This window comes from Panthera onca, chromosome A2 (genome assembly GCF_046562875.1).
Source record: "Panthera onca isolate mPanOnc1 chromosome A2, mPanOnc1 haplotype 2, whole genome shotgun sequence".
Taxonomy (NCBI): domain Eukaryota; kingdom Metazoa; phylum Chordata; class Mammalia; order Carnivora; family Felidae; genus Panthera; species Panthera onca.
In genome coordinates this window covers 112,676,796-112,694,975 of record NC_138340.1, presented here as the reverse complement: position 1 = coordinate 112,694,975, position 18,180 = coordinate 112,676,796, and the positions used below count along the sequence as shown (strand labels likewise).

General features: G+C 38.7%; 1 protein-coding gene across 1 annotated transcript in view; it reads right to left on the bottom strand.

The window, feature by feature from the left end:
* The window catches only part of ITGB8 (integrin subunit beta 8), an 83,511-nt gene extending 65,599 nt beyond the window's left edge, over positions 1-17,912 (bottom strand). Inside the window, exon 1 of the mRNA XM_060632672.3 lies at positions 16,670-17,912. Coding sequence (XP_060488655.1) covers positions 16,670-16,796 — 127 coding nt within the window. The 5' untranslated portion in view covers positions 16,797-17,912. The remainder of the gene's footprint in view (positions 1-16,669) is intronic.
* Positions 17,913-18,180: the final 268 nt, after the last annotated feature.

The window sequence follows — 18,180 nt, the reverse complement described above, 5'->3', positions numbered from 1 at the left end:
TTGAAAAAATTATTGCAGCTTACAGTGGGTGATCGTATAAATTATGTTCTACATCAGAACACTTTTTAACACACAAGAGGCCACTATTAAGTACACTGGTGCAATGGGTATAAATTGGAACTTCTCAGGTAAGCTGAAGTCTAAGGTCATCCTAAATGTACTTGAGTTTGGTGGTGCAGAACAAGAAATAAAAACAATATACAAGGAAATCCATGCTAAGGTGACAGAAAATGTCAGGAGAAAGAGAATGCCATGAGTTAGTGATGAAGTAATCTCTTCATATTAAGGAGGACCAGACAGGTGCAATGCAGCAATCTTGTTGAAATTTGTGATTGTTTTTAGATTGTGTGTACACACACACACACACATGTTTATATGCTTATGTGTATATAAACATATATGTTTATATTTTATATTTCATGTATTTTGACATATTCTTAGATGTGGGAAAGAGATGAAAGAATATGAAGAATACTTGTTTGCACTTGGAAATGACTTTGCAGTTCATATTATTTTCTTGACAGGAAGTTTCTCTTGGTGGTCCAAGCAGGTTTTCAATGTGTAACAAGAATTTTTCCTGAAGAGGATCAAATTCACTTTTGCAATCACTCTCTTACCTGAGCACATCAGTTTGTCTTCTGACACTTATTCATCTGGGGGAAATTTGCGAGGAAGTAAGAGACACTCAGTCAAGAAGAAAGATAGGGGTCAGGGCACAGCATCTCTCAGTATAGTTTTCCTTCTTCAGACTTGGAACTTGAGCAAGGATCAAAAATCTCAAGATTCAGGGAGGGCTCCAGAGGCCCCTCTGAGGCATATTCTGGTTAAAGCTGCATTTGTCTAACTTGGAAAAGCAATATTAGTCATGTGCTTTGTGCCTTGTTTTAACTGGAACTTTTCCATACATTCCAACTGTCCTGTTTATGAGGCACACTCCCTTTTTATAAAAGCCAAAATATTCACCGGTTTCCCACTCTGTTCCTCTAAATAATGTTTTTAATCTAACACACTAGAGTTCCAGGGGCTCTTCCTATTTTCCTCTCCAAGGTATGAATTTCCTTTCTCCCACTTAAAAAAAAAAATCACACTGCTATTCACATCAAAACCTCAAATGCCATACTCAAGTGTGTAAAAGGAATGCCCCAGGATAGTAGGAATGCATTTTATACCTTATTTTTTTTAACCTGAAGTCACATTGCAGGTATGCACTTGATTAGAACAGCAAAGAAACACTTTATATCATGAACAATTTTGTTCTAAATAAAAAAAAATAAAGCCCAAAGTGAAATTTAGTTCATTTAGCATTTGGTTTTCCTGCAATTACATTTCAAAGACCAAAAAGGTATTTATATTTTACTCTGTCACTTAAAAAAGCAAACCTATATATGCAACTGTATAAATTAGGGAAAATAAAAAAAAAAGAATAAATATTTATTAAGTGATTACTGTTTTAGGTCCTCTACCAGTTGGTGTTCTTCTACGTAACAATACCAAAAATAGGTGTATGATTTCATTGAAACTTTAGAAAATCCTATGAGGAAATCATTAATATGCCTATTTTACAGATGGGGAACTATAACTTAGGGAAAAATCTCATCCTAAAGTCACAGAGTTAGTGAGTACACAGACCAAGTTTGAACCCTGTTCTGATTATAGAGGCTTTTCTCTTAAATAATGTCCTATATGGAATAGAGAATAACATAAAGACAGTTATACCAAAGTATGACTTAAAATTCTCACTAATTGAACTATTATTAGTCCTTAAGTGATGATTCAGTAATAATTCCTATGTACCTCAAGATGGTTCTTTCATAGAAGTAGTATGTCATTATTTTTCCTATTATTATTCCCACTCTCGGGATGAGGATGTTAGATTCCCCCAGCAGGATTATTTTCTGTCCTCAGTACCAAAGACCTCCCTAAATACTACAGTGCTCTTTTCAAAGTTCATTTTATTTCCACGCACAAGGAGACTTTGAGTTTTAATACCAAAGCTCCAGCCTGAACATCTCACTGAGTGCTGAGTGCCTAAATTAGATTGGTTGGCACTTTTTCAGCACAAGGGAGAACTTCTTTTACAACCGTGTTTCCCCAACCTCTTGCCAGGGGACAGCTCTGGGCTGCATGCTAATTAGGCAGAAGCACTTGAGATGGTGTTTGCAGTTGCTATTTCCATTTGTGAATTTCCAGTTCTGCCCTGGAAGCCAAATCTGGAACAGGGAAGCCGGCAACTTGTTCTTGTCCTAACTGCCTATTCTCTGACCTTGGCTTGATAATTTAACTTTGCTGGGGTTTTGCTTCCTTGCTGATGAAGTAGAAAAAATCCTTTTTTTGTGCTCCTCCTTTTTATGTGCTCTAAAAACACTTCAAAATGTAGAGTCTGGGTTAAAATGACATGATTGGATAGAGGACATTTGCTTTATAACATGCACAGTCCTGTTAATTTATGGGAATATTTTAAGATACAATTTATAATATGGGAAGACTTATTTAAAAATTTTTTAACATTTACTCATTTTTGAGAGACATAGTGTGAGTGGGGGAGGGGCACAGAGAGAGGGAGACACAGGATCTGAAGCAGGCTCCAGGCTCTGAGCTGTCAGCACAGAGCCCGACGCAGGGCTCGAACTCATGGACCACGAGATCATGACCTGAGCTGAAGTCAGATGCTCAACCACCTGAGCCACCCAAACCCTGTATGTTAGGTATATCCAGTTGCCCATCAGTAATCTGGTAATAGAGAATCATTCACCACTTTGAACACAGGCACATGCAAACTTCTTGAAGGATAGAAATGTTCCTTATGCAGATTGTAGCAGTAGTTCCACAGGCCTATACATCTGTCAAAACTCACTGACACTTTAAAGAAATGCAGCTTATTGATGTAAATTATGCCAATACATCGTATTTAAAATTAGCATTGTAAATTAACTTTGACAGAGTATTTTTTGTTAGCTAAAGGACAATCAGTGCACAGTGAGGAAATATATTCCTTTCCTGATAGTATATACAAAAATAGTAAATTATGTGGTTTTTAAAAAGTAAGCCAATGACATATTACATAAATCCTTTGACTTACAGATACTTACAGGTCCATTAGTGGGTAACTAAAGTCATTTATCCCTACTGTACTTATCTGATTTGCATGATTTTTATTCAGATCAAGGGGTATATTATTTTAATATTCTTTCAAATGGACTGATCCCAGTTGTCGGATGATAAAATTATTTTTCCAATTCAAAAATGAGTTTTTATATTCTACTGGGAACTTCTTATAAGTCCTCATCAGTATGAAAAATTGAAAGGAGTAATGTATTAATACCAAATGTAAAATTAAGTATCTTAGTAATTCATACTATTATCGCTAATAATACTAATACAGCATGAAGTACACATTAATATATTTTATTTTTTTTAAGTTTATTTATTTATTTTTGATAGAGCAGAGGAGGGGCAGAGAGAGAGGGAGAGAGACAGGATCCCAAGCAGGCTCCACACTGTCAGCACAGCGCCCACTGTGGGGCTCGAACTCACAAACCTTGAGATCATGACCTGAACTGAAATCAAGAGTTAATTTCACCCAGGGCCACCCAGACACCCCTAATAATATATTTTATATTCTGTTCTCTACAGTAAAGTTTCTTCTGTGCTCAGTGCCAAAGATGATCCTCAATACTTGAGTGTCTTTTATAAAATTCATCTTACTTTTGGGCTCACACAAAGAAAATTCTGAATTATAATGAGAAAATTTTCACCTGCCCTATAGAATAGAAATTTAATCTTCTATAATACTTCAATTACCTTAAACTATTTCAATTAATAATTGCCTAGTTTAACTTCATTTCCTGGAAGTTGACTAAGTACATCTTTATACATGTATGTCAAATGACAAGGCTTTACCTCATAGTTTTTGTGTATACTTCTTTTTTTTAAGTTTGTTTATTTATTTTGGGAGAGAGACACCACAAGCAGGGGAGGGGCAGAGAGAGAAAGAGAGAGAGAATCCCACACAGGCTCTGCACCATCACCGCAGAGCCCGATGCCGGGCTCAAAGCCACAAACTGTGAGATCATGACCTGAGCCAAAATCAAGAGCTGGATGCTTAATCAACTGAACCACCCAGGCGCCCCATAAAAACCACCATAGGGTGGTGAATTCAGGACATTTAATAGTGATACTATATAACTAACTAATTTATTGTCTGTATTGTCCTATGAAATTCTTGTTCCATATTCTCCATATGTACCCAAATGGCCCAGCTATTACTTCTCCCTCATCAAAACTCAGCTTTATCAGAGTTCATCTTTCTTTGGGTAAATCTTCAACCAATGCTTTAACATTCTCATTTTCACTGCCTGCTTATAGGGCTCTCCCCTAACTCCCTACCTCCTCATCTCCCAAAAATATCAACCTCTATTCTTTCGAAGTCCAGAGTTCTTATTCAATATGACTCTCCTCATCTTTGTTATTACCAGATGCTTTCCTAAATTTTACAATGTATTCAACCCCTTGCTTTTGGGTTTTGGCCTCATCTGATCCCATGTAATCACCCAAATCACCCACATATCTCACTACCTCTACTTTGGGCAGAACCATTAGTGATCCCTGGGGCCAGGGACCGTGGCAAGGAATTCTCATGAGGTATATTCTCATGAGAGGCCATTGGATCATGAAATCATGAAAGTAATATCTGACTTTTCATAACACCTGGAAGTCAATTTCTGCCCCACATGTCTATCACCAGATAATCTAGTCTGTGGCCCTGTTCTCAGAAAGCATTGAACTCTGGCATCAATGCTATGCTGACCTCCGAGAGTAGCCAACCATTGGTCCTGGACCAATACCATGTGCACCCTGACAGAGAACACTAGGCCTCATTCTCCAGCTGGGCCATGCTTCCTTCAGCAGGGCACAGGACATGCTGAGGAACCCACTCCCCTCTCTCATCCTATCATAGTCCCATGAAATGTCATCACACATTGTGCGCCTTTGGATTCTTCAAGAGGCATCAAACAAACTACATCCTCTAAACTAGAAACTGGTACTAATAATCATTTAGTCCTTGTGTTTCCATTACCAACCTCAGAGGTTAGGCAATGTGGTTATATTACATTGGCCCTCACATTAAGGCTCTGGTTCTAGATAGTTTTGGTTGAAACACTCACCAAAAGGGATCTTTTTAATCAAAATTCAGAATGCCTGAAACTTTCTCTCTTCTTGAGTGTTTTTATCCGTGTTACTATCTTCCAAATGAATTCCCTTGGAACTTGAGCCCCATCTATCATTTCTAGAGAGTTTCTTTTGCCAATTACAATCCACTCTTCTTCAACTCAATAAATTCAATAAAAGTTCAAACCAAAATGCACAAAAAGACAATACAGCAACACCTTGGGAGGTATGCCTTATACTAAAAAAGAGACGAGCTAGGTCATTTTTTCCTTTTTTTTTTTTTTTTTGGCCAATAATACAGTTCTGCTATAATGAGTTCTTTGTTTCCAACTAGAACAGCCAGTTCTACAGCAATCCCTACACATCTCAAAACTTGCTTGCATTCTTTGTTCTACTGCAGTCAAATAATACCTTACACCAACCACTCCACATAGCCAGTCCAGCCTCCTAGCAAGCTGGCAATAAGGAAAGACATTTCCTAGTTTGGCATTACTTAAGGCACCTTCTGTCAGCCTAATCTTGTAGAATTTTGAAATTTTCTTTTAATTTTTTTTCTTTGTTCAGCCTCAAAATATTCTAAATCTGTTTTGGAGCATAGCAATAATCCCTCATTCCATAAGGATGAAGCTTTCCACCCAGTTTCTTGCTCTACTCAGTATCTATAACAGTTACTAGGGAATTGTACTAAATATATGCTCCTGGGGAGCAGGAAAAGGGCTTGTATCTGGGAAAATGTTTGTGTTCAATTCCTAGGATAGGACCCTGGTACCATATGTATATGTGGAACAAACAGTATCTCAACTGTAGCTGCATTTTACCACTGGCATATCTTGAAATACCAACTTTTTCCATTGTAAAAGGAAGTGGACCCTAAACCATGCAAAACATCAAAATATCTTGGGCCAAAAGCCACTGCCCACATCACACACCTAATAAGACATCTTTGGTCCATTTCTTTAGAGCTGACATTTCTTGTCTTTTATCCTCCTGTCTTCATTACTAGACTTTCCCTCCATTTCTAAACTTGGTTTCTCCCATCAACTTTGATTTGAACTAGTCCTTGGCAGCTACTCTGATTCCTTACTCCATACAACCTGGGGACTGTGATTTGGGGGGGTGGGGGCAGTTCTCTAAATGAAACTGCACCAGTGCTGATCTGGAATGGCGACAGACTCTGTCTTGGACAAATGTAACAGTGTTTGCTGATTAAAACCAAACAAAGTAAAACAAAATAACAAAAATACCTAGGAATGAGAGAGAAGACATCTCCAAACCATTATGATAACGATGGTTGGCTCATGGGTAAGGTTATCATGAAAAGGACACTTTTTAAGACCGCATAAGCTGTTTTAAAATATGAACATTTATTACTTTGAATAACTGCACTCAAAAACATTTTTAAAAATCATCTTGAGTATATATCCAGTAATGTCACTTATAATTTAACACTACAATTCTAACTTAATGATCATATTCTTATCTCCTAAACTAATAAATAATTGGGAGCTTTTAAAAATAAGTTAGGGAAGGCAATTCTGATAAATCTGTTTAATATTAGTAGTTTTGGAGCAAGAATTGATCCCAGTACTTTTGTTAATTCAATTATAAAATCCCAATGGAAACCATTTTGACTTTCATTACATTTTTCTCTGATATGTAAATTAAGCTAATTTACTTACTCTGAAAACAGAAAGGAGGTCACATTAAGACTTATTTTTTTTTAAATTTTTTTTTTAACGTTTATTTATTTTTGAGACAGAGAGAGACAGAGCGTGAACAGGGGAGGGGCAGAGAGAGAGGGAGACAGAGAATCCGAAACAGGCTCCAGGCTCTGAGCTGTCAGCACAGAGCCCGACGCGGGGCTCGAACTCACAGACCGCGAGATCATGACCTGAGCCGAAGTCGGACACTTAACCGACCGAGCCACCCAGGCGCCCCAAGACTTATTTTTAAAATGAAAAATAGTTCTTTTAGTCCATGAAAGTAGTATGGAAATGTTTATTTTACCTATTCATTCACTTACAGATATTAAATATATGCCAGCTGACTAATTCAACAAAGTTTGGCTAATTCATGTCAGTAAAATGTTCTTTTCTGTGTGTGACATATTTTAAATTAATAAGGGGAAATAAAAAGTAAAACTAAAAACATGCATACACTTGACTTTTACTATAATGCTCTTGGCAAGAAAATAGAATTCAGTGTAATCTCTTCACATCTTTGAGTTTACCAAAAGGCATTTAGTTACTAACAAAGAAAAGCACCTTGTCATGAGTTAGTTTTCCTTATGCAGTAATCACTGGTGTTTTCATTGTTTATTTGTTACTTTTCCTATAGTAATATATAAATTAGTAGACAAGTCTGTCCTTAACTTCATTAGCGTGAAAAGCAAGAGTGAAAATAGTGGTGGGCATAACATGACCAAATAAGTTACAACCCAGACTAAGAAATCATTAAGTAAAGTTAAATTCTATTTTCCTATCTTGATAAATATGCATTGATAATGCTCTACAAGGCTGGATCTGAATTTAGAAATTCTGACTCTTTAGATTTCTGTTTGGGAACTGGCAGTGTGTAAAGTGTTGTCCCCTCCAGCCCTTGATCTGCTCCTCTTCTCTCTTACTCCTAGTTTTATTCTACATTGCCAAGTAGCCTATCACTTACCAACATGGACACTCCCAACATACATTTCCAAGCTCTGTTTGCTCCCCCTCTCCTGGAGTTTGGAATACAGTCTACCCACAGGATGGCCCTGAAAGTAATTTGGGGCTGTTTGGGCAGAGAATTCTGGAGATGATCTAAAAGGGGATTGAAGACTGAATAGTCATATAGACTGGATAACTTGCCTTTGGGGAGGGCCAGAAGAGGGACTCTTCTCACCTCCTGGAAGATAGTCTGTAATGATGATCCAGAGTATAGAGTCAGTCCACTCAGGTGTGAATTCTGGTTCCATTACTTATTTATTAGTTAAGAGATCTTGAAGAAGTTATTCAATATCTCTTTAATTTGTTTAACTATAAAATGGGAATGATCAGTGTACATACCTCAGAGTACTGTGAACATTAAAGGATATGTTGTGGGGTTTTTTTATGTTTATTTATTTTTGAGAGGAGGGAGGGGAGGCAGAGAGAGGGGGAGCCAGAGAATCTAAGCAGGCTCTGCATTGTCAGTGCAGAGCCCAAAGCAGGGCTTGATCCCACAAACCATGGGATCATTACTTAGGCCGAAATCAAGAGTTGGACACTTAACCAACTGAGTCACCCAGGTGCCCCCAAGGACATATTTTTATTCTGTATGTACAGAAGGGTATCTGGCATACAGAAAATACTTCACAAATGTTAACTATTGTTATTATTTTAACTTTAGAACCCAGAACCGTACCTGAACCAAAGTTGTAGATGCCTTAAGAAAATCTGAATGAATAATGATTAAATGGACTAGAACAGTCCCCCTTCAAATCTTTTTTGGTATTTGGTTAAATGATTATAAATTCCAGTTTGTATAATCTAAATAGAAATCAGTTTTAAAATACACACTGAGGATAAAGGATCAGGATTACTTTTTAGACTTAATTATCAGCAGTGAAAATAATTATCACAGAAATTCAAAAGGAAAACAACTTTGTAAAAAGTAGATTAAAAAATACCAAGTCTCTATTCTGATCTTTGCTAAAGATTTGCCAAGGGCATTCACAAGTGCATCCATGGAGTGGGCTTTAAGAACCATGCCCCTCAGGCACTCAAAAGAGTGCCTGGAAATTTGCCATCAAGGAGAAGGGAATTCCAGATGTGTGCAACGACACCAGGTTCAACAGAGCTTTCTCGGTCAAAGGAATAAGGAATGTCCTACAGAGTATCTGTATTTGGTTGTCCAGAACACATGAGGATGAAGATTCACTAAACAAGCGCTCTAGTACATCTATGTACCTGTCACAGCTTTCAAAAATCTATAGACAGTAAATATGGATGAAAACTAACTGCTGATTGTCAAAGTCATAAAACTGCAATAAACAAAACAAAACAACAGCAAAAACTTCTGCCTGAAGAAAGCATATTATTATATACCTTTAGCCTAGTATATATTGGAAATCCTCTCATTAACCAATACTGCTAGACATGGCTAATCATCGCAGATATTTAACAGCTGAAGGCCTACTTACTTCAGTAAAAATTCATGGAGAAAAAGTAATATGAATATATTAAACAATATAGAGCATCAAGCTATAATAGAGTAGCTCCAAGCAGCTAGGAATGTCAAAGCCCTATGATAATCAACAGTCTGACTCATATACCATGATTTTGTCCCTTTGAACACTTTTGGCTGAACAGGTAACCAGCTATTTAGTAGATTAGTCTCTTTTTCATTCTCTCTCATAACCACAAGTCATACACATCTGTAACACTTTGGAGATCCTGTAGAAGGCAGAGTTACATTCCAGGTTACTCTCATAAAGCCACATTCTTCTCTTCATTCTCACTATGATAAGAAACTAACCATTGTAAGGTATATTTAAGATGACTTGAGAGTGTTTGGGGGCTTCCACAGGAGGTATGCTTTGACCCTGCCCCAGTTCGCAAATCAGTATCCTCTCATCTGTAGTTACTCTGTGCTAGTAACATTGTTACAGGGCAGGACCCAGGAATCCCCATAGAAGGAGTATGTGAAAGTCCTCTTTCATGTGATAGTCACACTGAATGTATAACTTAGAGTAACATCCAGAAGCTTTTGAAGAAGGTATGAGGCGACATAACAGAGTTCAAATCTCATCTCTTCTACTTACTAGCTAAGTGATTTGGAGCAAATTATTTATCTCCATTGTGCTTCAGTTTCCTCATTTCTAAAACAAGGATAATAATTCTACCTCTCTCATAGTATTAGTATGAAGATTAAAATAATATGATGAATCATTTAGATGAGTGCATGATATAGAGTAAGAGCTACCCAACAGTTTGTTAAATTATGTGAGTTCTTTCCACTACATATAGAAGCCACACTTACATGAATTCTTTAGGATATAATTGGGAAAGTGACATTTTTAGACATTAACGATTAGGTCACCTACTTAAGCTCAGTATTTAATTGTTCAATTTAATAAAATGCAAAATGAATCATCAGAAAATATTTTTTCCTATGGCTTCTTTTATAATCAATATACAGCTTACAGAATATATTTCATCTATAATTAGAGAAGATACATAGAGCTCAGCATTTTCATGCTGGCAAAACTCTAAATTTATAGACTTGGGCTGCAACAGGTACCAATATTGAGGACCAAGAAGGACTAATCATATACAGTACACAGTTGGTTATGGATGTTGTTAGGTTATTTGAGGAACATGTAAACAGACTATTTCCTTAGGTCAGATAAGGTAAGATTCAATAATATCATAAGTAATACCATTTTTATACCAGTTACTCAATGAGACTTACGAAACCAGCACAAAGACATCATTTAAATGACAGAATGCTATACAATAGGCATTATCAAGGGGGGATACTTTGAGCATCTGAACTTATTAAATACAAACAAGCGAAAGGCTACATAACAAGGCAAACAGTTTATTACTTTTCAAAAAAACTGATAGTCCAAGGATTGGCTCCTATTTATTAACATCTAAAGAAGCTGAGATCAAAACAATACCCTCTGACACCCAGCTAGTGAACAGTAAAATGACTGCAGGGAGCTGGTGCTGATGAACAAAATGAGGAATTTAACACCCAGCTATTTCACAGGTGGGCAGAAAAGGCTCTAAACTGTTGAACAACAAAGACTGGGTTATCTCAAATACTTTATTTGCTTTGAGGAAGGTTCTTTCAAAATGGTGAACAGGAAAATTGAAAAGGCAATATGGTGTTGCTATATCATGATATTTCTCATGCCTCATAAAAAAATCAAAGTGGAATGAAAACTGATTATCATATTTATCTTGTTATTACCTATATTAAAACCTATTCAAATATATCCCTTACTTGCCTAAATAATATCTCCTGATTCCCCTTAATACTTTATTAAAATTAAAATAATTCCCAAATAATTCATTAAAATATCTCCTGACTCCCCTTAAGAATTCATTAAAATTATTAACTAATTTTTTCAGTCTAATCAAGGCTTAATTAGCTTACCAGTTGTATATGTTCATGAATAAATAATTTACCTTTAAACCTTAAACATACATTGGGAAAAATTATCAGCTGGCAGAATTATTCTGAGATAATTTTTTTATACATGGTCAGTCCTATTTTTTAGAGTCCTATATAAATGGTTCTACTTGAAGATATGGTATACTTCAAACAAACAAAAAAAAAGAGGTTACAATATTAAGTCAACTTTATCAAATGTGAATGGACACACAAAAAAATCACAGCCAAATCGGCTCATTGGGCAATTTTTTCATGTTTATACTAAATATAGAAGTACCTTTATTTTTCTTCTGGAAGAAGATTCTGTTATTGTCTTGTAAATGTGGTAGAACTTGATTATTCAGTTCATCTGTTTTTTGCAAAGATTAGAGATTGATAGGAAAAAAATGAAGCCTTGTCTTAGAGTGAACAAGATAATCAATCTGATGAAAAAATTAAGAGGAATTTACTTATTCATTCTTTCATTCACTCAACAAATATGTACCTAGCACCCTGTACGTAGCTGGCATTTCCATAAGTAAAATAAGAACAAAGTACCTTCCTCATAAGCTTTAAAAGACAGTAAAACAAACAAATACATAATATATCAGGGTGCTAAAATATATAAAAGAAAAAAGATGCAGGGTAAGGAACTAAATGGTGTTGATAAGGAGGGCAGGGAAGGTCTTTTTAAGATGATATTTGAATAGACATCTGAAAGAACTGAGAGAGAGGGAATCAGAAATATATCTCATGGAAGCACATTCCAGGCACAGGACAATGAGTTCAGGATTGGAGGTAGGATCATGTTTGGTACATCCAAGCTATAGCAAGAAGCAAGCAAGCGTTATTGTAACAAAGTGAGAGAGGAAAAGAGGATTAGGAGGTAAAGTCAGGAAGTCATCACAATCTTGGAAGCCATGTAAAATAAAGATGTGGCCTTCAATTTGAGATAGATGAAAAACATGTAGAGTTCTGAGGGGAGGAGTGATAGAACCCGAGGCACATTTTTAGAAAGTGAGCCTGGCTACACTTTGAGGTAGAGAAGCCAGTTTAAGAGCCATTCAAGAGTTCAAGCAAAAAATGGCATGGACTACTCCATGGCAGTGGAGGTTGTAAACTGACTTGTGGAATGTAAGAGAAACAGAAATCAAGGATGCCACCAAAGTGTGACCCTGGACTACTGGAAGTATGGCTGGTCACAAAGTGAGATGAGGAAGAGTATTAAAGAAGCAAGTTTGAGGGAGAAAAGTGGACATTTGGTTTTGAATACATTAGGGTTTTGCCTTTAAACATACAGTGGATACGCCAAAGAGGCAGTTTGCTATGTTCTCTGGAGATCAGGGAAGAGGTCAGGACTGCAATTGTTAGCATACAAGTGGTATTTAAGACCCAAGACTGCATTAGTCCAGTATATATATATAGAAAAGAAAGTTCAGGTATAACTTGTTTTGAGTTTCAGTTTTAAGGGTTGTTCCTCCTGTCTCTTCAATTGAGAGTTTTTCTCCTCTCTACTGGACCATTGCATGTGCATATCCATACATGTTGTAATACCTCTTGTCTTCTATTTCTCATTCTCCTGTATAGCAAAAAGCCCTGTAAGAGTTGTCCATTCTTTCTGTCTGCAATACTCCTCACTTGTGATTCCACTGTGATAAAATAATTGATGTTTGTCTGGGGAAGTAGATGTACTCATGCTGTTTTTTTTCTTTTCCATATACATGCATACCAAAAAGCTGTTACATAGGCATAGTTTTAAGAGAACTATTTTTAATGCAGCCATAACAGACTCACTGAAAAGTAAATGGTTCAAACTCTCTTTATCTTTGCTTCTTCCCTCACTTCTGCATTTCTTCCCTTAAACATAGTAAACATTTCTATAGCCCGAAATTTCAGCTAAAAAAATCATGCTGTGAAACAAATGATAGTGTTTCTGCTCCAGTAGTACTTTGATTTACTGAAATATTTTGGGATAAAATGATATGAAGTTTGCTTCAAAATAATCTTATTGGGGGAAGGAGATGAACTGAGTAGGAGAAGAGATGAAAGAAGGAAGCTGGGCCCTGCGTTGATAGTTGATGAAGCCTGGTGATAGGCATATGGGCATTCCTTATACCATTCTCTCTGCTTCTGTATGTGTTTGAAATTTTCCAAATATGAAATGTGAAAAGAAACCTACTGTCAGTACTGCACTTAATCCAAAGAAATCCATTACAATGGTGAAATTTTAGATCATTCATTAACAGGTGATGGAGCTATTTGGGGGCACAGGAATTTTCCCAAGTCATAATCAGGTTTTTTTGTTTGTTTGTTTCTTATACAGCATAAAAACTTTTCATAGACAGCACAAGCTTTTTTTTTCTCAGAAAGTGTCTTAGTTGCATTAAGATAGAATTAATTTGGATGTTTATTGTGCAAATAATTTGGAAGACTAGACTTTTAAAAATGAAGCCTTGATTCTCTCTTTTTGTTTCTATTTTATTTTATTTATTTATTTTAATTTTATTTTTTATGTTTTATTTTGTTAAATTTACATCCAAATTAGCATATAGTGCAACAACCTTAAATATCCTCTTACTTTAGGTAAGCATAAAGAAATTTAAGAACACCTGTGATATGAAATATGTTCTAAGGTAAAATAATATTACAGTTACAAAATAATGCTAATCCAGTTGATTGTTATTTAAAAGAATAGTTGATTATGCACCGAAGGTAAAATTTCATTGCAAAAATAGTTAACACCTTTTTTTTTTAAAGAAAATACTTTCTGAAATTTGTCACTCATATTGCCGTATAAAAATTTAGGCAAAACAGATTTTTAACCTTGCAAAGTGAGCAAATGTAGAAACAACAGTGTTGCTACATTAACTCTTCAAATATTAACTACTAAGTATTCTTTAGTGTTTTCCAGTTACTCATTAACCATTTTATTCTGTTATTGTTTCTCCAATTGTCGGTGATTTCCACCAGGGAAAGTTGAAAAACATTTTTGTAGATTAGAAAAATGGTCAGGTTTTATAACAACATCCCCTTGCTCACCATATAGTCATTATTAAAAGTCCACTATGTATGTGGGACCTATAAGCCCTACTTCAAAAATTAAACCCAGAGTTATGTTGTTGTGCAGTTTATGGTTCCTAGTGTATGCCTTTATTGCCCTAAACATTTCCTTGGTGTAAACTACTGAACAAGGGAACAAGATTTCTTTTGTAACTGATACCTAAATTTCTATTCTGCTTTAAGCATCTAATTTGCACTGTGAAGACATATAATTTGAGACTTGTATCTCTATCATGGAAGTACAACAGTTTATGCTGATCTCTAATTTTCTGAGTTGTACTGGCTATAATTTAAATTTTTTGCATGATTTTAACTGCAATGCCAACCAGTATACATCAGAAACCTTTGTATATTGACAGAGACTGGGAAAAGGATGTCTTGTTCTGATTTCAGATAAGCATTCCCTTTTCACAACTGCAGGTGCAAGGGAGCCCATTCATAGCATTTGCTTCAAACCAGTTATAGGCACTGGATGAAAATACAATGCTATTACATGAGAACTTGACTGATCTTTACAAGCACATGAAAAAAAAGTTAATGTTTATTCATTTTTGAGAGACAGAGTGCAAGCGGGGGAAGAGCAGAGAGAGAGAGGGACAAAGAATCTGAAGAAAACTCCAGGCTTTGAGCTGTCAGCACAGAGGCAGATGCGAGGCTCGAACCCAGGAACCATGAGATCATGACCTGAGTTGAAGTCGGACACTTAGCCGACTGAGCTACCCAGGCGCCCATGAATATTTTTAAAGTATTGTTATTAGTAGTAAATTCTAGAGGCAAGTAGCACTTTTTTCTTTGTCAGTGTATTTGGGACAAAATATACTCTGTTGACACAGTCTTGGTCATTTTACTATTGAGTGTGTGTGTGTGTGTGTGTGTGTGTGTGTGTGTGTGTGTGTGTTTACTAAATCTAGAAAAATACTTTGTTACTTATTAACAGAAGATGGAATTATACTTGGTGGAAAATCTGTTGCAGTTAATGGATGTTCCACTGAAGAGATAATTGACAATGTTACTATTTCCTTTGCTTTAAATTTCACTTATTTTGAAATAAACATATTAACCAAAATATAACTACAAGATAAAAATTTACTCTAATTACTCTCATTCACATAACTGGGTAAATCTCTTTTTGAAACAAATATTGGACAATGATATATGCAACAAATGAGTGAAACTAGCTGGATGTTTCCATTATAAACTCTAACATATAAGGTTATGACTTGATCGTTTTTATGAGCTTCAGGTGGAAACATGGCACATCAATTCAAAGTATAAAAGAAAATTTTAGTCTACAAAACAATTACAACCCTACTTTAACAGCAGAGGTCAGAGAAAGGCTCTAACAGAATTTAAAGGCTTGATGACCAAAAGTGTTTGGCCTATATTTAAAACCAAGAAGAACTCATCCCAAATTGATTAGTACTATTACTTACTGTATGTTTTACTGTTTGCCAACAATCCAGTACAGCCACCTTAAATTTGCATGTAATTCAAAAGTGCCACACCTTTTCATACACTATTCAACTTGAGCATTCCTTGTGATTTAGGGAGGGAGGTACTGTCCTCACTTGTAAAATAAGGACAATATACTTTATAAAGAAGTATCCTTTCCCAATCAAGACAATTCTGATAGAGGTGGCTTGCCTGGATTAAATGGAGTCAATCCTGGTTTAAATTTCTGTCTCTGTGTTTCAGTCTCAGGGGCTGATCTCACTGAGGGATCAATCAGCTAGGACTTTTTTTTTTGTTTAAGCTGAAAAAAAAAATGGTGACTTAAAGCATATTGGTAGTGTATTTAATTCATTCAGGCTGAGCACTATGATAGAAGCAACTTGTATGCAGCCATCTTCTCATGGACTCAAAACCAGAAAACTCACTCCCATTATACCAATGTATCCTCAGCCTTGAATCAAATGCAAGTTAGTGGTTAGTGGATCCACATGCAGAAATATGGGGGCATCTTCAAAGATGACTTAAAGAAGAATGCCTTCAAGGATGGAGCAGAACCCCTAAAGTGACTTATGTAAATATGGCCTTCCACTCGTCCAAACTTACATTCTATTACTGCTTGCCCCAAACCGGGAGCAACACACAGAGTCTCCTCGTGCAATTAGTTATTGCTGTCACTCCGGGGCGGAAACACTTCACACCTGGCCTCCCTCAGGCCGCCTGAAGGGAGGACGCTGCCACGCACCCGCCCTTCTGAAGTTCTTAGGGCAAGGAGGCTGACACTGGGCCACTTACCTGGCCGGGATATGCTTCGTCACAGCCCAAGACCTTTGGGAAAGAGAAGAAAACAAAAGAAAACAAAACAACTTACCACTCTGGCCCAGTCCAAGAACAACTAAAAACACCCAGGCCGCCCGAAGGAATGGGGCAGGACCTGGCCGGCAGTTTTGCAGGCAGACAAATGCGGCAGTAAAGAAAGCCAGGGCGGAGCGGCACATAATGCAAAGCAGCCCGCACAGCGCCCGCCGCCTGGCTGCTATCCGGATGCGCGCTGGCGACTCACGGGCGCACCTCGGGGCCCGCCGGCCAAGTGTCGCTAAGACGTTTCCCGAAGGCCCAGCAGGCGGACCCCGCGGCTCGTAGCAAGCGGTGCAGGTATGCTGGCCCCGGCACCGCTTGGCATCTCAGGGCCCCCCCGGCCCTGCCAGCTCTGCTCCTTGGTCCCGCGATCTCCGCGAGAAGCACCTCCTCTGACGGTCAGTGGCCCGGGGCGGCGACGCGAGCGAAGGCTCCGCAGCCCGCTCTGGGACAAAGAAAAGAGCTTTTGTTTCTCTCCAGCCGATGGGGCTTCTGCTGCATAAATCAGCTTAGTGAACAGCCAAACAGAATCAAACCCAAACAAAGCCCGAAGCCTGGGGGGAAAAACCAGCCTAAAGTACTATCACTGGGTGATGCTGCATCTGTGGGAGGGGACGCCGGCGAGGCCGAGGGGGAAAAAAGTCGATGGCGCATCAATCAGCGCGAGCTTCTTCCACAGGTGGGCAGGGAGGCCAACTCCACTTAGTTACAGCTTTGCAGCCTCGTCAGCTGAGCGGCGGGCAAAGTCAGAACGGCAGCGTCCGGGCTGGCGAGGGAGGAAGCTCGGGGTGCCGGTAGCTGGGGGAGCCGGCTCCGGCAGCACCCTAGAAGCCCCCGCCGGCGCCCGCGGACACAGAGCGAGGCATAGCAGCTCCCCGCTTCGCCGAGAGTGGAGCGCACGGCCTCTAGCACAGGAGAGGAGGTTCCGCGAGGGTGCAGTAGCCTAGCCTTGCGGGGCGGGAGCTTCGTACCCTCGTCCTTCTGGCCCCGGTGTGCGGTTCAGGCGTCCCACCGTCCAGAACCCGGGCAGCTGGCGCACTCCGGGGTACACCCCGCGAGCAGGCGAGGGAAGCGAGGCTGGCGAGGGGCGGGGGAGCAGTGGTCCCGCTCCGGCCCCCGGGTTGGGGGGGCTCCCGAAGTGCTGATAGCTGGGCGCGCTCGGGGCCGCGAGTTGCTAGGAAACCGCCCCACGCTACCCGGCGCCTCGCCCCGGCCGCCTGCAGGCGCAGCGGCGGCTCCGGCGGCAGCAGCAGCAACAGCTCCGAGCAGCGTGGGCGGGACATTGGTGAGGCATGAAGTCACCGCGGCCCACACTCGCTCTTTGTTTTGCTCACTCCAGCTCTTTTTCTCCCCCTTGGCTCTGATAGTTGCCATTCCCATCGTTCACCAGAGCTCCTGATGCGTAGCTGCGCAACGGGAATCGCTCGCCCTGTTTCCTCTCCCCCTCCTCGCCGAATGCCTACACCCCAACGCTCCCCTAGCCGGCGTGGAAACTTGATAAGTACTAATGGCAGCTGCGCGCAG